The sequence below is a fragment of the Natator depressus genome, chromosome 25 (assembly GCF_965152275.1).
Source record: "Natator depressus isolate rNatDep1 chromosome 25, rNatDep2.hap1, whole genome shotgun sequence".
Lineage (NCBI taxonomy): Eukaryota > Metazoa > Chordata > Testudines > Cheloniidae > Natator > Natator depressus.
In genome coordinates, this window is record NC_134258.1 from 4,405,254 (window position 1) to 4,428,240 (window position 22,987).

Below are 22,987 nucleotides of genomic sequence, written 5' to 3' on the forward strand. Positions count from 1 at the left end.
TAGCAAGGAGCATGCTTGCATCACCTCCCCCTCTCATGGCTGATCCAGAGAGGAGAACCAGCCTACTACTGCTGCCAGCGATTGGAGCTGCCCCATATACTCAGTGCTGCATTTGAGTCACACCCATTAACCACTGGGGTGGGGACTGTTGCTCTTTGGGACCAGGTCTAAGGAACGGGTGTTTAACCCTCCCCCCCAGCCCGGCCCCAGTGTTACTGCTGGCTGCCAGCTAGCCAAGGGTCCCCCTGCCGCCCTGCACCTGTTTCAGCTCCTCCATCTCCTGGCCCAGCCTGCCTTCCAAGTTGCTCTTCTCCGACTCCATGCGCTGCAGCTGCTCCTGCAGCTCCCGGATACGCGTCTCCTGTGCCTTGTCCTCCCGCAGCCCCCGCAGCTCGCTGTGCAGCCGCTCCACCTGCTCGCTGTGGGAGGCTCTCAGTGCCGACAGCTGCTCCGAGAGGCTCCGGTTCTCCCTGGCCTGTGGGGGGCAGCAGTCGAGAGCTGTTTCAGGCCTGTGAGGTCCCAGGGGAGGAACTGGGCGATTCCTATCTGAGCATTAAAACAGCAGGGAACTGGGAGGGGGAAATCCAGAGAAGCTGCCTCAGCCTCATCCCACCAGACTGCCCGATCATCCCCTGCAAAGCTGAACAGCTCCCTGGAAGTGAGGTGCTATCCACATTGCCCAGCAGGGTCAGCCCCAGGAAACTGCTGTGGAAACTGAGGTACAGGAGGAGGAATGACTTTCCCAAGGCCCACCACTTCAGGGCTGAGAACAGAACCCAGGAGTCCAGACTCCCAGTTTCCTGCTTTACAGGAAAGACTGGCCTGTATGCCAGGGCTGGTACTTGGGCCTCCCCTTGCCTTGGGCCTGGCCTGCCTGCTCCTTGGCATTGGGCCACCAGGCTCTGCACAGACTGACAGCGGTCTGCTCCCCGTACCACTCCCTGCCTGCCCAGCTGACTCCCTGTACATGGTGTGACGTTATTGACATAAGCTGGGACTGTATAGATCATTGTTGCAACCAAAGTCCTGTAGTGGCACCAAATCTTGTATAAAGGGGGTCAAATAAGGTGTCTAAGACAAGGTGATGGTTTGCTGGTTATGATTATGCTGCCTGTGTGTGTGTATCATTTTTATAGTTAAAGTTATGAATATTGGCTCTGTACTGTCTGTATTTCAAACGCTGCTTCTGGGGAACACTCCAGACAAGTTGGTGTCAGCTCTGCCTAGCCTGCTGGATGGCCCACTAGAGGACCATCAGCTGTACAATGACCCATTGAGAGAAGGCAGACACGCCTGGGGACTCAGCCAGGTGTGCAGGGACCTGCCCATGGACAGAACTCTGAGGTGTTTCCAGGCTAGGTGCTGGACAGCTTGTCTTTGGGACAAAGAAAGACCACATGGCAAGAGACTGTAAAGAGCTGCTGAAGCTCCTCCATCTTGTCTTCCTCCAGAGGTATGAAGCAGGATTGAACTTTGCTACACTGAAGCTTTGCCCCTTCCCAGCTGGGGATGTTCTCCAGAGACTGGATTTGAACCTGCTGTTTATTCCGTCACTGCTGCAAGCCTGAACCAAGAACTTTGCCATTCCTGTGTGTCATTGATTCCGCTGAACCAATTCTAGCTCTCATCTCTATTTCTTTCCTTTTATGAATAAATATTTAGATTCTAAAGGACTGGCAACAGCGTGATTTGTGGGTAAGATCTGATTTGTCTATTGACCTGGGTCTGGGGCTTGATCCTTTGGGATCTAGAGAACCTTTTCATAACCATTCGTCCCCATAACGAGTGGCACTGGTGGAGATACTGAGAAACTGGAGTGTCTAAGGGAATTGCTTGTGTGACTTGTGGTCAGCCAGTGGGGTGAGACCAAAGTCTGCTTTGTCTGGCTGGTTTGGTTTGCCTTAGAGGTGGAAAAACCCCAGCCTTGGGCTGTAACTGCTCTGCTTTAAGCAATTTGCCCTGAATTGGCGCACTCAGTTGGGTCCTGCCAGAACCAGCCTCATTACACACGGGCTGGGCACTGGCTCTATCCCTGGAGAGCCCACTGCATGTCAGAGTTCCCCATCTGGCAGAGTCTTCAGGATGGTCGCGCAGTCGAGGTGCCGAGCCCCAAAGCTGGCTAAGCTACCCTGGATCAGCCAGTGCCATTAGGAGTAGCCGCCCTCCTGCACCTCCTCCTTCCCCGGGGGGCAAAATCCCATTCTAGGATGCACCACATCTCAGCAGAACTGTGAACTCCCCTGGGGCCAGCCTTCGTCCGAGTTCCCAGGCCACTGCCCTGCCCCAGCCCGGATGTATTTGGCCCAAGAGCACGCTGGCTTTTCCTAAGTCCCCTTCGCCCCTACACCAGCTTTCCAGGCCGCCCCACCCACCCCAGACCAGCGAGATGGGGTTTACCCGCGTAGGCCAGAGACCGTCAGGGACGCAAGCTCGCTTTAAAGAGAAGCTTTCGCGGAAGCCCCTCCCCAGCAGAGAGCAAATAGCGAGACGAGAGGCAGACAGATGGCAGCGCCAACTGCGCCCGCTGGTAAATATCCAGCGACAGAACACGGTGTGCCGGGCACGAGCTGGCACACTGCTGGGCGGGGGCAGACAATAGGCACTGCGAGGAAGTTACACAAGTGGCATCTGCTGGGTTGCACGGGAGAGGGGTGGAGAGAAGAGAGGTTTGAAGGCTGCCTCCCAATTCCGCACAGGGGCTTGAGCACGTGGTGCCCCCTAGAGCCACTCAGTCCCTGAGGCACCCCATGAAATACCCAAGAGGAGACCAGAGCAGGGAAAGCCGCTGCCACTCGCAGCCTTCCTCCGGCCCCAGAAAGCCAGCTACTCCATCTGCACAGCCTCACTCCCCACGCCTTCGCTTTGCGCTCGCTGCCCGAGGGCTGAGCCATAGGAAATTAGGTGGGTTCAGAACTAGAAATCTGTCCTGAGCCAAGAGGTCCAGGATCCTGCTCTGCCAAGAGAGCCCAATCCAAGTCTCCGGGGACGAGCCGGAAGTCAGATACCGTGAGAACCAAATTCTGGCTGCACTAATGGACAGTGCTTCCCAGGAGAAGGGTAGCGTGGCTTTTCCCTCCAGGCACCTTTTCCCGGCACAGAGTGTGTGCTCCAGCAACATTCAGAGATGGATCTGAGATTTTACAGTATCATTAAGGGAATGAAATGCTGCCATCTCTGGAGTGGAGCATTGCTACTGCTTAACAACTCACAGGAACACTGAGTAGGACGAGACTATCCAATGTAGACTGCTAGGGGAACTTCGCAAGGCAGAATGCAGGTCACCAGGACTCTCACAAACATGCCCGCGAGCAGTCAGCACCTTGGCTTCAAGGGTCATCCCAATAGTGGAGGCCCAGGAATCCCCCTGTAGCTCTGGGGCAGCAGGAGGAGCCGATCCACCCACCTGCTCATCCACTTTGCACTGCAGCTGCATCACTTTGATCTCCATGCCTTTGTTGAGCTGTTTGTAATGCTCCACCGACCTGGCCTCGAGCCGGAGCCGTCTCAGCTCCCTGCGAGCCCGCATGCGCCGGAAGCAGCACTGCAGATACACCACAGTCCCGCGCACCCGAACGTACTTGGTGCGAGCCAGCCAGCCCCTCACCACGCTCTGGATCACAACAGCTTTCTGGCTTGCCACCATCTGGGGAGAGAGCAGACACGAGCATCCAAGCTTTAGGGCAACACCCATTGCTTTAGGGCGGTAACTCGGCCAGAGCACCAGGCGCCAGCAGCTACGTCCTCGCACAAACTGTGGCCAACATTTCACAAGGGATCCAAGAACACACTAGTTAGGGACAACGCTGCACCCCCTCCCTTGGGCGCCAAGGATGCCTGAGAGACTAGGAGCCCTGCTTAGCGACCACAGGGTTTACGCACATGACACACGGTGGCCCCTGAAGAGGCTTCGGAGCAGACGAGAGGACATTGTTGCAACTATTCTAACCTGCACCTGAGCCTGGGGCAGACGGGTTGCTAGAGACTGGCTGTTTTGATCACCCTGGAGCATGGAAGTGAGACTCCAAGAAAGTTCACACCCTGCTGCCCTCTCCCCTCTGGGTGCTGGAATAATTTTTATAGTGGGGGTGCTCATGATGGAAACCAGATATTTGGTATTACTACTCCAAGGCAGTCCCAGAACCATGCCCCCCCCAACCCACCGAGTGGCCCTGGGAGCAGATCGAAGCCCGAACTCCAGGACGAGAACTGAGCCAGGCATCAAAATCCCCCGCCTTTGCCCCCCCAGCTCTAATTTGGTTCTGTGGGGTTTCTGCCCTTCACTTTGCAGCCTAGATTGGCCTCCGAGGATGCTCAGGAGATAGGCCAGGCACAGGCACTGACTAACTGTGGGAGCTCCGGAGCTGGAGCACCCATCGGAAAAAGACTGGTGGGTGCTCAGCACCCACCAATCAGCTGTTTGGCAGGGGGCAGGGCCACTGGGTGGAGCACCCAGCCGGAAAAGTGAAAGTCGGCACCTGTGAGTGCCTACACCAGGGCCTGCTCCCCACAGAGAGGCTTTGGGCAGGTGTGAGGCGTGGGTTGCTCCAGTGCGAGCTGCACCGGGCACTGGACCCGTGAGCCAGCGCAGCGACATGGTGAAGATCCCCCCTTGCCTAGGCGTGCCCACCACCTTCGAGATCTGCTGGAACCTGGTCACTCCTGAGGGTAGGGATGGGGTGGCTCCCAACGGGTGAGCTGACCCCCGCGCACCCTGAACGGGCCACCAGGCGCCCCGAGCCGCCCCATACCCCAGGCAGGAGAGTGATACACCTGCCTGGGGAGTCACAGCACTACCCGCTCACACTGCCTGCGGTTGGGGGTGGGGGGGAAGCTGCCCATGGGCACCCCCTCCCCATACTAGGCCCCACACTCCCTGCACATGCAGGACAAGGAGCTGAGCCAAACAGGTAACTGCTCTACCTTGTGGCAAGAGCCTGCAGCGAGAGAGGGATGAGTCTCTGCTCTATGGGGGTACTAAGCAAGGGGGCTCCCTCCAGATCCCAGGATGTACCTGCCAGCCCCCACCCCTACATTACATGGGGCTCCTGTAACCCCTCAGGACCCCCTATCCCAAGGGCTGCACCCCCCTCAGCGCTGGGAGCACACCCAGGACGTCACCCTCTGAAGCCGCCGCCACGAGTGGATCCCCAACCCCACGGCTGCAGGCAGGGCTGGTACCTGGCGGTGCAGGCGCCTGGCAAACATGCCGCGGGCGAAGGCCTGGATGGTGACGGCTGCTGCCTGGCTGCGGAGGTACGAGCGCCTGGCCAGAGCCATCTTGAAGTTCTTCTGCAGGACAAGCGCGGCGCTGGTCCTCCTCAGGCCCCTGACGAACCTGCACAAGGGCAACAGGCACGGGGAGCCAGAGCCCACTGGGGCAGGGCAGCAGAAGTTCACTCTCCACCCCCCCCCCCCGCCGCCCCCAAGAAGGACAGAGTGACCCCCCACAGCACAGTCCCAGGGTCTACCCTAGCCCCTTACAGGCCCCCGCAGCAGAGACCCACCACCAGGTCCTGAGACCAACCCCCCCTGCCTCCCTAGGCTCAGAGCTAGGGCACTGCTCTGTTCACCCCCACCCCCAAATGAGACCCAATTGCAGCTGCTGGCCTGGCACCAGCTTCTCCTGGCTCCTGTCTCTCTACTCTGGGATTTTTACAGTCGCTTTTGAAATGCAACCACCTCTAGGGTGGAGCGTGGCTAGTGCCAGGTCCCCGCCTAGGCCTACACCTGATGTCGCTTTGGGAATGCTGTTTGCCAGCCAGACACTCTGCATCAGCACTCTTAGCTGCTCCGTTCCAGTGGCTGGGTACAGCAACAGGCAAGGGTGTGATGGTGCCCCCCATAAGGCTTTATGGAAACATGCTTATGAATGTATATGACATAACTGGAATATGTTCTATACTACATATGCCATGTAACATATCTATGTAAAGGTTATGATCTACTGAATCTATTAATCCTATTTGTATGCAGGTATCATTTTTGTTTTTGAAGTTATGAATATAGGTCGTGTACTGCCTTGATTTCTAGTAGAGCATTTGGTCAGTTCCTGGAGAAAGGAATTCGCAAAGTTAAGTGCCCAATCAAGAAGCACTCAAGGAACAATGCATCTTGGAAGGCTCCAATCCACATAAGAAGTCTTCCTGGAGACAGCCAAGATGCCATGTGGGCAATGGCTTCTGTCTGTAAAAACTGAGTCATGCATGGACAAGTGACTTGCCCAGGTGACTCCAGAACTCCATCTTGGAGCTGGACTTTGCATAGGAGAGAGGAGGGGGGTCTCCACCCACAAGAAAAAGTCTATTTAAGCCCATGGGAAACCCCTCCATTTTGTCTTCAGCTGGCTAAGGAGATAGCCTCTCCACCCCAAAGGATACCTGAAAGAAACTGGAACAAGAGGATAGTAACTACAGGGGGTGAGAGTGCTTGCTGGACCCAGACTAGAAGGAGACTAGTCTGTAAAAGAGCTTTCTGGAACTGGTGAGGTTTTTATCTGTATTCAGTTTGATTAGACATAAAAAACTTGCATGTTTTATTTTATTTTGCTTGGTAATTCACCGTGTTCTGTCGGTTACCACTTGGAACCCCTTAAATCCTACTTTCTGTATTTAATAAAATCACTTTTTACTTATTAATTAACCCAGAGTATGTATTAATACTTGGGGGGAGGGGCAAAACAGCTGTGCATCTCTTTCTATTGGTGTTAGAGAGTGAACAATTTATGAGTTTACCCGGTATAAGCTTTATACAGGGTAAAACGGATTTATTTGGGGTTTGGGCCCCACTGGGAGTTGGGCATCTGAGTGTTGAAGACAGGCACAGTTCTGTAAGCTGCTTTCAGTTAAGCCTACAGCTGTTAGTGGATGTGGTTCAGGCCTGGGTCTGGGTCTGGGTCTGCAGCAGGCTACTGGGTCTGGCTCAAGCCAGGCAGGGCACTGAAGTCCCAAGCTGACTGGGCAAGAAAGCAGGAGCAGAAGCAGTCTTGGCACATCAGGTGGCAGCTCCAAGGGGGTTTCTGTGATCCAACCCATCACAGAGGGTGCCCAGAAATGGGTCTCCAGTGGCCAAGTGATGCCAAGGCAGAGCCACATCAATGCCTGGCTCAACCTGCCAGATGTGAGCAGCGTTTGCAGGGCGTCACCTCTCACCTCCGGGCCAAGAAGCCCCGGGAAAAGCGCTGGAGGCAGATGGCTGCAGCTCGCATACGCAAGAAGTGTCTCCTCCCCAGCCAGCAACGAAAGCTCTTCTGAATGAAGACACAGGCTGCTCTCAGCCTCCTGCCACGCAGCTCCTCCAGGAAGGCCACCTGGCCAGCACGGAAGAAGATCTTGCCCTTCCCGCACTGGTATTTGCTGGGGTCCTGTAAGAAGAGAACAGTGAGATCCGTAACCAAGCAAGTACAACTGGGCGGAGCGAACTCAGCTCCATGCTGCAGGCTTGGATAGCAGCAGTGCTGTGCGGGCCCTTCTGGGCACCAGGGCCTGGCTGGACAGACCCTCCTCCCACAGCCGACAGTGGGGCCGGGGAGGGGCTGCAGCATCCAGATCATCCCAGGGAGACGGGGTATTAACCCTTTAGACACCTAACCCTCCCTCCAACTGCAGTGCTCCCGGCACCGAGCTGCACAGCCAGGAGGTATCACTGGGACGTGGGTCCCCAGAGGGTAAGCCGCCTGTCCCGGGTCAGATGGGCAGAGCTAGGGACCGAATCCTAGTGCTCCCCAGATGGTCTCTGGCCTGGACGGAAAGGAAGCTGCAGCATGCAGAGACCGGCACAGGCCTCTGCCTGCCCAGAGAATGGGGACCCTCAACTTGGCCATGGGACCAGCCTAACACCGGCTTAGCACTGTCCAGTCAGCACCAGCTGGCAGCAGCTCACCCGGCCTACATGGCCCACTCATTGACTCAGATGCCCAGGACTGTTTGGGGGAAAAAAACCCCGGAGGATTTCAGCCAAAATCCTCAATATTCCAGTTTGGAAAGGCTGCTGCAATGCCTCCTGGGAGTTTAGTTCAGGGGCTTCTCGTGCCCCTTCTCTATGGCAGAGGCTCCCAAATGTTGCTCACTGTGGACCCCCTTTCCTGATCTGCCAGCTGCCCATGTCCCCACACCCTTCTCACCACAGATACTGTGTGCTCTTCACACTGCCTGGTTTTGGCCATCGGCCCAGGTTTCATGGTTATGTACAGATCTAGTTATAGGCACAATGTGTACGACCAAAAAACCCAACTAAGTTTGAGCTCAGTTAGACTGGACAGTTGCTGGGCAACTGAACCCGCGTTGTACAGTGATTGGAGGGGAGGGATCTGTACGTCAGCATCACCCTGTATCTGTTCTCATTGGTACATCTTGTGTAAAATACGGTAGCTAATTTAAGTCAAGAAATTCCCAGTTTTAAAGCTTCGTCTGAGTAGCCTATTAGGAAAATGCAATGAATCAATAAATAAAATCCACTGTTATGCAATTACTCCCACGTGCCCCCCAGAGAGGCCTTGTGTACCCCCAGGGGCACATGTCCCACAGTTATAGAGCAGGGGTTCCCAGAGGCAGGCTCCATGGCCAGAGACTCCTAGGACGAGCTGCTCGCCAGGAAGGCAGACTGGTGCATGGGGGAGAGGCAGCCCTCCTGGGGAGCCAGGCACACGAGAGATCCGGACCACCCCTCCCACCGGGCGATGCAGCGCCGTCTCCACAGGGGAGTTGGTGGCTTTCAGCAGAGTTGACGTTTCCCACGGGAGCGAGTTGCGTTTGGCAGAGGGCTCTGGGCCAGGCGCCCTTCTGCCAGTCTCTAGGATGCCGTGGTAGCAGAGGGCTCTGAGCAGGCTACTCCCGTTATTGAGAGGAGACAGATACTGCAGCACCCACAGGCAGTGATGCCTGGCCCCAGACACCTATCGCCGGAGGCTACGGCACAACCGGATGGACTTGGCCCACATGTTTCCTGCAATAGTGACCTCATTGCTAGGAGGGAAGGAAGGGCCCATCAAGCCCACACAGCCGGGTGCACCAGCAGGCAGCTCCCTCAGGGCATGGAGGAGCGGGTGGGGCGGCACGAAAGGCTGGGTGCAGTAGCAGCGAGGGCCTTGGAGCCTAGAATTTAATCCCCTGCTGCCCCATTCAGGGTCCTCTCCCCCGGGACAGCAACCCACAGGGCTCTTACCTTGAGCAGCCTCTTGAGGACAAGCTGGCAGGTCTGCTGCTCATCACCGCCCGTCAGCTCCTCCGGGCGCATCAGAGCCCGGTACCTGCTGGAGAACTCCACGTATGTCCACCTGCGGAGGGGACAGAGGCCAGAGCCAACAGGGAGAGTTGGAGCACGCCAGGGACTCCAGTGCCCCAGCAGAGGGGAGGGCAGGCAGGAAACTCCTGGCTTGGCCGTACCTGGATGGATAGCCAGAGGCGCTGATCTGAATGGTTTCCAGGACCCCGCAGGCTCTCAGCTGCTCGACTGCTCGCTTGGCGTCAAACCTAGAGCAGAGAGAGAGTCAGCACCCTCCGAGCGAGGGTTCCTCAGGGCACGTGGCAGGTTCGGAACTGCCATGCCGCCCTCCCGCCCTCAGCGGCCAGCCACCTCCTTGCTGACTGTTCGTGGTGCAGCCGCCTGCAGAGGCGCCAAGGGGAACGAGGCAGCTGGGCTGCAGCTCCCAATCCGGCCGCACAGCTGCTCGGGACAGCAAGGGAAGTCGCCCGACTCTGCACTGGACCAAGGAGGCAGCCAAGTTTGCTACTGCAGAGCCGGAACAAACTGCTGCTAGTCTCACAAGAGCTCCTCGGTGATGCGGGTTCCCCAGACAGCAGCTCTGGCTGGAGTCTCCCCCGCTCCAGCCCCCGCCCCATCGCAAAGCTGCCAGGCACTCACTCGAAGGGCCGCTTGCAGTCGTTGGGTGTGATGCAGCGTACGTAGTGGGGCGCGGTGCTGCTCAGGGTCTCCATGAGCTTGTGCAGCGATGCTTTGAACTGCAGGGGACAGAGCGAGGTGGCTTAGGTCTGGGTGTGGATGCAGTGCCCCAGAGGAGCCAGGGCTCCCGAGCAGGCTCGGACCTTGTCCTCAGCAGAGCGAAGAGGCTTCTGGATTCCCTGGGGAGGGTTGGGGGCCCACCAGAGCTGCATTTCCCACTGCCCTTCATGGGCACAGGCAAGGGGCCTGGCAGTGGGTGGGCAGCAGAGAGCACCAGGACCCATTGTCCTAAGTTGAAGGCTGGTCCAAGGGAGGAGCGGAACCCCTGCATGCAGCCCCTGGATACCCAGCTGCCCCTTTCCAGGCCACCTTCTCACCTGGCAGCACTATTTGGGGCTTTGGGTGCTGATAAGCCTCCGAGCAGCCTGGAACCAGAGTCCCCAGCCCACCAAGCCTGTGGGTCTGCAGCTAAACTTGGCAGCTCAGACCAGCCCCAGCATGCGGCAGAGTCTGAGAACGTCTGAGTGCTTGGGCCCATCTCTCCCCACCATCCAGCAAGAGTGTTTGGGGCATCTCACTGCCGGGGCACAGATCCCTTCCCTGGGAGCCAAAGGCCCCAACTACCAGCTGTGCTGAGCACCTGCTGGCCTCTGGGGACAGCAGGATTTGTAGGGGCTCAGCACCTCTCAGGCAGAGCCAGCCCAGGAACATTTCCTGGCAGTGGAGGAGGAATCTGTTCAGCACGTTGAGAAGCCGGGAGGGGTTTGCACAGGGGTGGATGCTCGATGCAGCGTTAAAAGGGGGTAGTGACATGGGGAGGGCATAGGACATGCCAGCCCCGCTGTGTACCTGGGTGGAGATGGGTTTCCTGTGCTCCTTGTCAGTAGCTGGCAGAGACCTCCTGCCAGGGCGGACGGTCACCCTGGACCCATGCGACCTGCGGGAGGGTAGGGCGATGTTGCCGTCCCCCTCCTCCGGGAAGAGCTCGGCCAGCAGTGCAGACTGGGTGGGGAGACATCAGAAGGATCAGAGCCAGCTGCAGGCCATGAGTGACACCTACTGGCCGGCAGCAACAGCCAGCCAGCAACCCCGAGCCCTATTGCAAGTGCGAGCCCCACTGCTCCCAGAGCTGCTGTAGCACTGTGGGGAGCCACAGAGCCAGCTGCATGAGAACTGCAGGCCCTGCAGCAGGATGCAGCCCTCCCCACAGCTGTACCAGTGCCACTCATGGGCATCTCTCTGCACCAGCTGGGGCGTCAGGCAAAGAGTCTGACCCGCACAGGGCCCTGCTGAGCTACGGGCAGCATGGATCTGAGCCTGGGGTCAGTATAGAGCACGACAGGCACCAGCCCAGCCTCTGGGTGTCCCCGGGTTAGGAGCAGCTCATCCCTGCTCCCAGTCAGGATAAGCAGCAGCCACAGCCCAGAGTCCCCCACCCATTGCAACGCACCCTAGGGCTGCGGCCCCTCCATGTCGTGTGATGAAACCTGCAGGAAAACGTCCAGCCAGAACTGGCAACCTGCAGGCTCAGCCACCAGCCCCTGGGAGCACCCGCAGCAGACGGAGAGTGGCCTGTGACTCCTACCCTGTGGGACCACTTACCTTCTGCAGATCCATGGGATGGCAACGAGGGGGTGGCGGGGGAGAGAAATGAAACCGATTAGCTTAACAGCAGCATCACTGTTGCTTTGTCTGCCGGCCTCACCGCCCCAGCCCAGGTTAACAGCTCCCAGAGTCTAGCATCCCGCATTGCAACAGTGGCCTGGAGCCCCAGCACAGCAGTGAGTGAGTCTCCCCGCCCCCCGCCGAGCTTCCCATTCCCAGTCAGCAGCTCTGCTGGTGAGGCCTGGCCTGTGGGGCTTGCACAGGCAATTTTCATCCCAGGGGGGTCTAGCCAGGCAGCTGCTTTACAGGTCAGTTTGCAAAGCATGGTTTATTCCCCCCCCCCCCCCAAGATAAAGAGAGGTCTGGCGCCCCCTGGTGGACGTGAGTCTTCATTTTCTGACCCACCCACAGCTGAGTCTGCACCAAGCCTTTGCAGCAGCAGCTCACAGCAGCAGAGAAGGGGGCCTGACAACTCAGGGCATCATGGACGGGACACGACCGGACCCCAGTTAGTCGTTTCCTACATCGCTCCCCTGGCATCTGGCCTCTGCACCACAGCTCTCACCCCTCCCCCCCACACACACACCCCCCATGGAGTGAGGGCTCAGGGTGGGTGCAGCTTTTGTCCTTATGGCAGGACATGTGGGTCCCCACCTTGGCACCCAGTGAGGACACTGTGACCCCCCTTCCCCCCCAGGTCAATTGTGTTGACAAGATCTTTTTGTTTGCAAATTTGAATACTAGGGCTCCCCTGCCACTCCAGGTTTGCTTGTGTGTGTGTGTGGGGGGGTGCACACGCAGGTTTGCCAGGGCACTTCTCCCCAAGGTGCCAGCACTGCTCCTTCTGACCCACATGACGATCCCCATCCCGGCACAGGATGGAGATGAACTTCAGATGACACCCGTCTACCACCTTCCTCTGCGCAGTCTGCTGCCAAGCGCCCCGCCCCCACCCCGCTGGGAGGTCCATGGGCTCACCTTGCTGGCTCGGAGGAGCCCGATCAGCTCTGCATGGACAGTGTCTTGGTTCTTCTCCAGGAACCCACTGCACTGATACTCCACCTGTGGGTAAACAGGGCATGCAGAAGGCCTCATCAGCTCCAGGCTATGACAGCCTCAGGGTCTCCTGGGACAATTCAGAGCCCAGAGGTCTCCAGAGCAGAGGTACTGGGGGTGGGGGAAATCAAAGCCAAGGGGAGCTGGGTGCCTAAAGCCCTTGGGCCTTTGAGAAGCCCCAGCCCGTTTGTACCAGTGCTGTCCTACAGGGAATGGTTTGGGGTGGATGGGAGTTCGACTGCTTGTTACACAGGAGGGGTGGTGAAGAATTTCGCCTAAATAGGTGTTTTTAAAAAAAGCAGACTGCCCTCGCAGAGCCAGGTCCAGCCCTCAGCAAGGTGAGCCCTGGTGTCATTCCCAAATGCTGGCTGCAGCTGGAATTCTCTGTTTAACCCATGCAGACAAAACATCCCCACCCCACCCCTGCCCAGGCCAGACAGAAGTGTCAGGCTGGAAGGGGCCTCAGGAGTGGTCTAGTCCAGCCCCTGCCCACAGCACCCCCTCCAAAGGGACTAGAGCCCCATGCCCCAGCACAGACTGCTTGGGGTCCCGATGGCCTCTGGGAGTCGGAGGCTCAAAGCTCACCAGCCTGCCTGGGATGCTCTAACTAACAAACCCAGAGGGGCTGGAAGCTCTCTCAGAGTGGCAGCTGGTGCTGTGGATGCTCCCAGTGGGTGCCAGCTAGGGTGGGGGGTGTCTCATGGTATTCAGGCAGTGCCACTTGCAGCCACACCCCAACATCAGTGGAGAGACTGTCTCTAGACGCTGGATTCTCCAGAGAGGTCTAGTTTGATCTGCACCAGCTGGGCCAGGCCAGGCCAGTCATTCACCAGCAGTTCCCCTCTCTGCAGAAATGCTGTGCCTTTTATCTCGCTTCTTCTCCCAGCAGGCCTTGTGCCGAGCCTACGAGTCACCTGATCTCTAGGAACTATGAGTCCCAGGATCCCTTGCACTGTGCAGTGCGGAACAGCGAGCTTGTTTCACACTGCTACAGATGTGTATTTAGGCACATGACCCCTCCAGCATATCCCAGCCAGAGCTCAGACTCCAGCCACTGGCTGGCTTCTAACTGAGCTTACTTTGTTTTCAGTTCCATCACCATTCCAGGAGCCCACTCAGCCCTGGAGCGAGGGGCAGGAGGGGGCCAGCTGCAGAGCCACTGGGCCCTGGCGCACAGGGAGGTGGCTTTCGCCTGCAGCCAGCCTCCTGGGCACCCAGCCCCAGTGGAGTGCGGACAGGAGCAGGCGGGCACCACAGTGACATTGCAGCAGCATGAGCTTTGCAGCTGAAGTCCTGGGCCAGCTGGGTTCCACCTGCTTTGGGAGAGCCCCACTTCTCCCAACGGGCGCCACAAGGAGTCCAGTGGGGTTATACGACAGCATTCGTTTGGGAGAGAAAACTTCAGTGTTCAGAGTGTCTGGATTTCTCCAAGACAGACTTCCCAGCCAGCTCCATTCTCACCCCAGCTCAGACAGACCCTAACTTGGGCAAGTCTCATAGCCTCTCCTGTAGGCCAGTGGCCCCCCCACCCACCTGTGCCCTAGGGACCCCTTGCCCCCACCCCTGGGCCCTCTTACCTTGCCTGCGAAGTGGTGGACAATGAAGGCATCTGTGGACATCTTGGGCTTCTGGAAGTGGGGGCTGTGGTGAAGGTGCCTATCATAGAGCTTCTGAGCCCAGCTCACGTCGCTGCCGTTGGGCATCTGGAAGGCAGAGACGGCGAGTCAGACAGCAGGAGGCCTGGGGAACAGGACGCACTCTGTTGCCCCCATGTAGGGCAGCCACCTGCAGCTAGGGATTTAGACTACTTGATTCCAAGGCCAGATGGGACCTTGGAATCAAGTAGTCTAAATCCCTAGCTGGGATTTAGATGGGACCAATCCGGGCTGACCTCCTGTACGAGTCAGGCCAGAGAGCTATCCCCAAAATCATTCCTAGAGCCCATCTCAGAAACACCATCCCGTCTTCATTTAATCAATCATCAGCAGCGATGGAGAATCCACCACGAGCCTCGGTAAATTGTTCCAACCGCTACTCTGGCTGTCAAAAATGTATGCCCTTCCTCCACTGAAAGGGCACTTTGTCTAATTTCAATTTCCAGCCATTGGATTATGTAAGACCTTTCCCTGCTAGAGTGCAGAGCCCATTATTAAATACTTGTTCCCCACACAGCTTCAGATAGTCAAGTCACCCCTTAAGTTTCTCTTTGTTAAGGTAACTAGATTAAGCTCCTCGCGGCTCTCACCGTCAGCCAGATTTTCCTTTGATCAGTTTCCTGGCTTTTCTCCGAACCCCCTGCAATTTAGAAGCTGTAAGCTATTCCCCCCGCAGGGTTTTTGTTTGAGAACAGGTTGTCTCAGGCCTAGGAAAAGAGACTGTCCCATTACACAGGCTGGAAGGAGAGCGCTGGACCCTCATGCCCCCCTCCCCCAAGCTGGCATCGCCCACAGATGCGCTGCTGGCCTCCCGGTAAAGCAGGAAGGATGCTCACCTTGCATTCCTCATTCAGCAGGTCCAGAATGCCCAGCTTGGCCTCGATGAGGTCGATGCAAGGCTGGTTGTCGTAGAAGTCGATGAAGGTCCAGGGGATCTCCTCCTTCATGTATTCCTCCTGCTCCAGCTTAAAGACATGCTACGGGGGAGGGGTGGGAACGGGATCAGAGCTCTTCATAGAATATCAGGGACCTCAGGAGGTCATCTAGTCCAACCCCCTGCTCAAAGCAGGGCCAATCCCCAATTTTTGCCCCAGATCCCTAAATGGCCCCCTCAAGGATTGAGCTCACAACCCTGGGTTTAGCAGGCCAATGGTCAAACCACTGAGCTATCCGCACAGGGTTGGGAGAGCAGTAGCCAGAGTTTGGTCTAGGTTTCAGTGGACCCTGCACTGTTGCCTGACGGTGCCAAGCCAGCGGGCCAACCCTTCTGCCTGGGAAGCTGCTTGGAGATGCAAACCACAAGGGCCCTTCTGGCCATGCCACACAGACCTTAAGTGACCACAAAGCTGCAGGGAGGGGAGAATCGGGCCCTAGGCTGCCTGCTATGGTAGTTTGCCTCCAGCAGCTTTGCACAACCCTGCCAGGACACTCAGGTGTTGAGTCACCACAACAGCATTCTGCATGGGGGCGGGTCCCTACCTTCCCAGCGGGACCCTGCTCCATTTTCTCTGGTCATAGCCCTTACTCTGCAGGGGGGAGCACTCCGAGCCGAGAGCCCCCTGCAGGGCTGTTCAGAGGATTCCGTTCCACAATGGAATCAGGTGCCCAATTCCCCTGGGCTCTTTTGACATTTCCAGCCCTCCAGGCTAACCAGCACCCAGCACGCTAGACAAGCACAGCCCAGAGACTGACCTCCAACAGAGACCAGACTAGCAAATACCCCAGCTGCCCAAGAGCCAGTAGCAGTGACATCAGCTGAACCCCCAGCCCTGGGGCAAACGTGGCATTCACTCTCCAAACAAGCAGAAGCCTCGTGAGCCAAGGGAACGTCAGACGGGGACAAGATCAGTTTACACTTTTTTGCAGCACACTATTTAGTGGCTTCGTGTCTCTTAGCAGCTCTGTATCATTAGAGTCAGCAGGGGACAGATACCGTTTGGCAGGAAGTTCCCCTGATTTTCAAACTCTGTTCAGACGTGGAATGAAGATTTTAAAAAGTTTTCAACAAAATGAAACTGCAAGAAAGTTGTTTTGATTTGATCAATTTGTTCCAATTTTGACTATTAGCTTTTTTATTATGATTAAAGTCTTTGTATAAACGGAGTTGTGTTTCAAGAAAAAACGAGCCTGTTCCTAAAATGTCCAACTGGGACACTGACCGAAATGGTGTCAAAACTGACCCTTTGGAAAAACAACACACAAAACATTTTTGTTGGAAAACTGAAACCAACAAAGTTCCCAGCCAGCTCCAGACATGAGGGGTTTGTGGGGAACACAGAGCTCCAGCCCTACCAGCAACTCCGGTGCCAACGGCAGACTGTTCTCTGGTGAACGCTTTAACAGCTGCCCAGGGACTTCCGAGCACGGTTACAGACACAGCCTAACTGGTCTCCGCACTAAGGCGCCAGGCCCGGAATTCAATATGCAGGTGTCAAACTCAGTTGAACTAGCAAGAAACTATCAGCTCTTAAGAGCCATCTCTGGCAGTCTTTCAAGGCTCCCCTAGGGCGCGGAGGGGGAGGGGTGTTCGCAATTGCTACCACACCCACAGCATGCCGCCCGCTGCTCTTTGAGAGCGGCCGGAGGACACCAGGCTTGGGACAGAGCAGCGAGGGGAGAACAGACGTTCAGGTACCCAGTGACCTTTCCTAGCTAGTTCAGTTGTTAGTTTGTTTTACCGTAGCACCCAGGAGCCCCAGTCGTGGACCCGGGCCCTGCTGCGCTAGGCGCTGTACAGACACCAGACCCCCTGCAAGGGTTCCGGAGCCCGGCAGGAGCAGGGGCAGCACTGACCAGGTTGAAGTGCTGCTGCAGCTTTTCGTTGGCATAGTTGATGCAGAACTGCTCGAAGCTGTTTACTGGGAATGTCTCGAACCTGGGGGAGAGACGGGGTGAGGGTGAGGACGACGACAGGGGAGCTGACAGGGTCTCTCCAAGGGTTTGTGCTTTTAAACAAGGAGAATTAGTGGGGGAAATAAATCCAGCTGAGTTTAGTGCTGGAGCAAAGAGGATCCCTGGGCCTTACACACTCCTCTCCATCCCATTAGCTTCTGCAATGCCCTAAGTTGCCCTGAACCCTCGTACCTTCCAGAGGGGGTGGCGTACGATAGCCTCTAGGCAGGAGCCCAGCAGGGATGGCCAGGGAGCGCTCACCAACGAGAGCAGAAGATGGGGATGGGAAAAGGGACACTGCTATGGTCCACAGCTGGCCAAGCCCAGTGAGTGCAGACAACCAGAGCCACTCTCTAGCTTGGCCCAGCCATATACCCTTGTCTTGGCCACATGGGGCTGGAGTTGGATTTCCCAGACTGCCAGGTAGGCACCCGCTCCCCACCAGGGGGGAAAAAAGGAACAGAGGGGACCAGGAGAACTAGGACCTGCCAGCTCAGAAGACCCCGGAGGAGACTGTCCAGGGAACTGGCCAGGTGTGTGGAGAAAGGATCACCCAGGCGGTCCATGCTCTGAGGCCATATCACCTGGTTAGTGTGGGGCACCTACCAGCTCACTAGTACGGAGAGGTTTTGCCAGGAAGGACCCCGTGCAGGTTGGCTCCCCTCTCACCCCTGAGCAGGCACAGACCCCTCCTTCACATGGGGGTGCACAGAGGCTGCTCCAGCCTCCGTGCGGGGCCGAAAGCGAGGAAGGCTGGACTCGACGCAGGCCCGGTCCTTACCCGTAGATGTCCAGGATGCCGATGGAGGCATGCTGCCTGCAGGACGCCCGCAGGGCTTTGTTGATCCTGCTCACGATCCACTTGAAGAGCTGCCCGTAGATGTGCTTGGCCAGGGCATCGCGGGAGTTCAGGGCCTGCCGCCTGGACATGGGCTTCACGTAGGTCTCGCCGGCCGTGACCAGCTTGCGGTGGCAGAGCCAGCGCGATACCTGGGACTTCTCCACACCCAGCAGCGAGCAGAAGAGGCCCAGGGCTTCGCCGTCTGGCTGCATGGAGACAGAATCCTCTCGTCGGCTGCGTCGCTGTGGGGCAGGGAGCGACCCCATGACACCCAGCTAGTACTGGGATAGCCTCCGGGGGGCTCGGCAGAGCACCCCACTCCGAGCCAACAGCCCAAGGCCCATACAGCCGCCCCTCACCAGCCTGGCCCCCTCACCTCTAGCTTGGCTGAGGCAAGGGCCACCCTCGTCAGCCAGGTACCCCGCTACGCCCAGGGCTGCGGGCTACTGGAGAGGGGACACCCACCGAGCGCTGCAGGGTGGAGGGAGCTTACCAGCTTACCTCAGTGAAGCAGCTCTCCCCGTGCCGGTCCTTCGCACGGAGCTGGATGTTGCCCAGATGCAGGATAGAGGCCAGGATGCTGAACAGTTCCAGCTGGTTTGACTCATGGACCCCTGCAGAGCACACAGCACATTGTGCCGCACCAGGCCAGGAGCCGGGCACCCCCATGGAGAGGGCCACTAGCCGCTCTTCCTCCCGTGTTGCCCCAGGACAGCTTCAGCTCAGACAAGGAGCAAGTTCCAGCCACGCCCCTCAGCTGTGACATGGGGGCAGGTTGGGTGGAAGGAGCATAGAGCTCTGCGCACTCCTGTGGCATCTAACTCTGGGCAGCTGCCCACGCCCAGCAGTTCCTATTGCCCAGTGGGACATGTGCCCTCCCATGCCGTAGTCGCACCCTGTCCTGGTGGCCATGGTAAGAGGGCAGCGTCCCGCAGCCTGCAATCACTGCAGCTTGCCCATAGCATGCTCTGCGGCATGCTATAGGGGCTAGGAAATGGGGCGGAGTTCGGAGGAAGACTAGGGACTGGACTACACTTCACAGTTAGGTGGTCATAAGGTCGAAATAAGCTACCTAATTATGTCAAAAAGAAAAGGAGGACTTGTGGCACCTTAGAGACTAACCAATTTATTTGAGCATGAGCTTTCATGAAGTGAGCTGCAGCTCACGAAAGCTCATGCTCAAATAAATTGGTTAGTCTCTAAGGTGCCACAAGTCCTCCTTTTCTTTTTGCGAATACAGACTAACACGGCTGTTACTCTGAAACCTAATTATGTCAGCGTCTACAGCCTTCCTCCCGCCGAGGTAAGTGCCCTACTATGCCGACAGAGTAACTCTGCCTCCAAGCGCGGGGCTTATGTCGGTGTAGTAAGGGTGATGTGGCGTGTGTAGACACCGCGTCCCTTACGTCGGCTTCTGACGGTCTTGTCAATTTCATGGCCCCGGCCCAGCTGTCCCCCTTCCCCGGAGGGCTGGGTAAGGAGCCCCAGCAGCCCTCACCCCTGCCGGGAGCCAGTTTTACAGTGACGTTGACAAGGCTCCCCCCTGCCCAGAGAAGCCCCAGGCAGCTTGCCCTCTGGCTCCCAGCGGGGAACTGGTGGGGGCAGCCTGCCAGGGCTCAGAACCATGGATGGGTCATTCCTTAACCACCCACTAGGGGGTTCCTCGTGCCTTCCTCAAACATCAGGCCGACTGAGCCTGGTCTGGCGTGGTCCGGAGACCCCCATGCTCTTAGCAGTGACCATACAAAGCCGGTGGGGACTGTAGCACTGCATTCAAGCCAGCTGCAACCCCCAGCTACCACTCCCAGCCGGAGGTGGTACCAGGAGAGGCAGGGACAGCTACCCAATAGCGAGAAGGCATTTCGCGTGCTCTCCAGGTCAGCAGCGTCATCAGTCGCCTCGAGGTGCGAGCACTGCCCCTGGTTGGTGTAACGGAAGGATTCAGCCCCACCTGCAGGGTTAGAGATGGACCAGCTCCCAGTTAGTTCCCTTCCGCTGTGACGGAGCAAGATCAGCAGAACAGCCGCACGCGAGCCCCACTACCTCCGTCTCTCCTCCCACCGCTTCCCTCAGCTCCTGGGGTAGCTATGGCCCTGCTCCCAATCCAGACACGCAGCCCCCATCCCTTCCCTGGTGGGGCATGGCCAGACACCAACGCGGAAAGCAGCCACATTCTTGGTGCCAGGCAAGAGCCGAGAGCCCCTTGAAAACAGCTTCTTCAAGATGGGCAGAAGCTGAGCCCCAGTGCCGGTCCGGGGAGGGTTTTAGGAATTAGAGATTTGGATCACACACACAAGTTCAAACTTCTTCACGAAAAGATAAAAAAGTGTCATCCCCCTCCCGCAAAATAACCCACCACACTGATGATTTCCAGATAAAATCGTCTGGTGGGCTGAAGGGGAGCCAGGCTCCAGGGGTTCCCACAGCTCCAGAGCCAGCTACCCACGAGTCCCCAGACCTGTGGCAGTTTAATGGGCTGTCCCAGAACTGGAGATCCTGGAAATCCTGGGGCCCCCAGTTGCCTACCAGGCAGCCTGCCAAGAAGCCAGGCAGACGAGTTGTCAGGAAGCCAGACTGGAAGCCAGGCAGGATTGAAACCTGAGGAGCTTTGTCCCAGTTGAACCCCCTCCGCAGAAAGTTTTTGATTTAGAACAGGCACATTCCCCATGGAATAATTGTTTGAGGAGCTTTGCTTATCCCTGTGAACCCAAGCCGTGTGCCGCGTTTCTCCTCTATACACTGCCAAAAGCATTTACCTTTTCAGTTTGCCTGCCATGAATATTGTCCAACCAGCCCCTGGTTCTCATGCTGCGGAAGAGGTCAACAACAAGAGGACAGGTCCCTTTAGCCCCAGAGCCACCCTGGTATCCTCACCTACCCTCTAGGTTCTCCCACCCATCTCCACAGCCCTTGTTTGAGAGGTCCTGTATAGACCCCACCCCAGCCTTGCTGCTTCCCAACTCGGCACCACCCGGAGAGCTGCTGCAGGGACAGTGCGTGGGGACAGCTGACTGGGCTCTTGCCCGCACGCTGGCTGCCCAGGGAGGCACTGGCTCTCTGCCTGTGGCACTTACCGAGGCCCAAGCCTTGGAACTCCGGCAGCGTGGCCGACGCACACAGCTGATAGAAGATGTGATAGTTCCTCTCGGCTTTTGCCTGCAGAGACAAGCAGAACAGCTGGTTTGGGCCAGATTTTCCTGGATCCCTCCCCCTGTTGCTACCTCATCCCTCTGGCTAAAGGAATGCCCGGGCCACGTCAGATACCGCTATCCCCCTCCTCCACAGTAACGAACCCATGCTAGAATGGGTCCCTGGCTACCCCATGCTTAGCTGCTGGTTCACATAGGAGAATAAGGGCCTGCTATAGCTACCAGCTAAGAGTCTCGCCCTGAACTCAAGAGCAGCCTCCTGCTTTTGGAATTGAAGAGTCTGAGTTCAGACTCCCTCCCACTCAAGCAAGAGCTTGTTGAGGAGCACAGCAGCCTGGCTACATATCCACATCTTTCAGGTCTGCCTGGATCTCGGGGCATCTCAGCCATCTGCCCGCAGCTCCAGCCAGGAGGGGGAGACGTAGAAGGCAACAGGGAAGCATTTCTCCAGCTTCCCATTGGAATTTCTGGTCACTGTTTCTGGAATAGACATTTTAAATTAGTTTATTAGCAATATGGTGGATTTTCCCTTTAAAAAATGGAAGGCACATTTTAAAGAGGCTCATTTCCAAAAGTGAAAAGTTAAGTAGAAAAAGGGCGCTCTCCCCTCTCCTCCCCCCCCCCCCCAGACAAAAATGTTTCCTCCTTGAAAAAGTCAGCCAGCCCTCCTGATAAGAGACAACTAGGTCTTGTTCTTACAGATTTGCTCCCTGGAGGGAGGGTTAAGGTAGTAATTTTGACCCAAAATGGGAGCCTCCTAGCTTAGACACCTGCCTCGGTCGGCCAACAGAGCTCCTCAGCGTAAGCAAAGGGTCTGTGGAACCTCCTTCCCCATGATTGTCTGACGGAGCCTGGATTTGAACTTTCAGTAAGCCAGCAAGGCTCAGCCACTTCCTCCGGCTTTGCCACCGGTGGGAAGTTTGCGGAGGAGGGCATTCACTGGTGTGTTTGACTCACTCACACAAGCTCTGGATGAATCAGTGGTGAAAACCACACACATCCAGGTCCTTTCGGTTTGCAGGCTTTGGATGATGGGGTCTTAAATTTCAGTAAATTCTCATGGAAAAGTTATTTCAGGCCTTCCCTTTTTCCAGCTTTACCACAGAAAACAATCAATGATCCTGGGGGCTGTTTAGTTCTCCCCACCCCCATTTTCTTTTCACAAGCATTAAAGTGAAACAATTAAAAATTAAAAGACTCTCCACGTCCTTTGTTGTGCTCCGTGCAGGGGCGAGAGAGAGAGAGAGAGGGAGGAAATCGCAAGGTCTTCTGTTTCCTGTTGTCAAAAAGGCCCTTTTAACTCTCACGTTTTGGTTCAGGAAGTTTCCTGAAGCTCTAGTCAAGCTTCGGCTGCACAGATCGGGCACGTCGGGGGGCGGGAGAGTATGGAGACGACAGATTAAAACTCCCATGGAGCCTTGCATCTCAGTCAACAACAGTGGTCCCTGCTCAACCTTGTATGAGCAAGCAAGGGCCCTGGGGCCAGGGGAGAGAGTGTCCAATAGTCAGAGCATGTCATGCGGCTTCACCACCACCTGCCATCCATGCACCCCCCAGCCCTGGGCAGGTCATTGTACCCCCAACCCCATGCCGAGCTCCGTTGCACTGTAGGAGCTCTGCCCCCCCGCACACAGAGCCTAAGGACTTGGGGTAGTATTTGGAGCTTGCACTGAAGTCCAAAGCAGTAGGCAGTGATCGGGTGCGCAGGGATAAGGGGGAAAAGGTTGAAGTATACACACACACACACTGCTGCCTCTCAGGCCCTTCCCAGAGTCCAGTTCCTCAGCATGCTCAGAGCCAGAACCTGGCCAAGGCTGCAGTCCCAGCTCAGACAACAGGAGAATCCAGCGAGCAAGGGAAAGCACCAGCCATTTTTACGTGGGTCTATAAAG

The 22,987-nt window shown here is 57.0% G+C and overlaps 1 protein-coding gene across 1 annotated transcript in view; it reads right to left on the reverse strand.

Moving 5' to 3' along the window:
- LOC141977786 (unconventional myosin-Vb-like) overlaps positions 1-22,987 on the reverse strand; it is a 51,255-nt gene that overhangs the window by 20,134 nt on the left and 8,134 nt on the right. Inside the window, exons 5-20 of the mRNA XM_074939464.1 lie at positions 21,021-21,102; positions 19,790-19,897; positions 18,448-18,560; positions 17,887-18,152; positions 17,007-17,088; positions 15,050-15,190; positions 14,136-14,261; positions 12,481-12,564; positions 10,747-10,899; positions 9,859-9,956; positions 9,381-9,467; positions 9,160-9,271; positions 7,149-7,360; positions 5,179-5,335; positions 3,404-3,643; positions 260-475 (exon numbers count right to left, since the gene is read on the reverse strand). Of these exons, the coding sequence (XP_074795565.1) occupies positions 260-475; positions 3,404-3,643; positions 5,179-5,335; positions 7,149-7,360; positions 9,160-9,271; positions 9,381-9,467; positions 9,859-9,956; positions 10,747-10,899; positions 12,481-12,564; positions 14,136-14,261; positions 15,050-15,190; positions 17,007-17,088; positions 17,887-18,152; positions 18,448-18,560; positions 19,790-19,897; positions 21,021-21,102 (2,277 nt within the window). The remainder of the gene's footprint in view (positions 1-259; positions 476-3,403; positions 3,644-5,178; positions 5,336-7,148; positions 7,361-9,159; positions 9,272-9,380; positions 9,468-9,858; positions 9,957-10,746; positions 10,900-12,480; positions 12,565-14,135; positions 14,262-15,049; positions 15,191-17,006; positions 17,089-17,886; positions 18,153-18,447; positions 18,561-19,789; positions 19,898-21,020; positions 21,103-22,987) is intronic.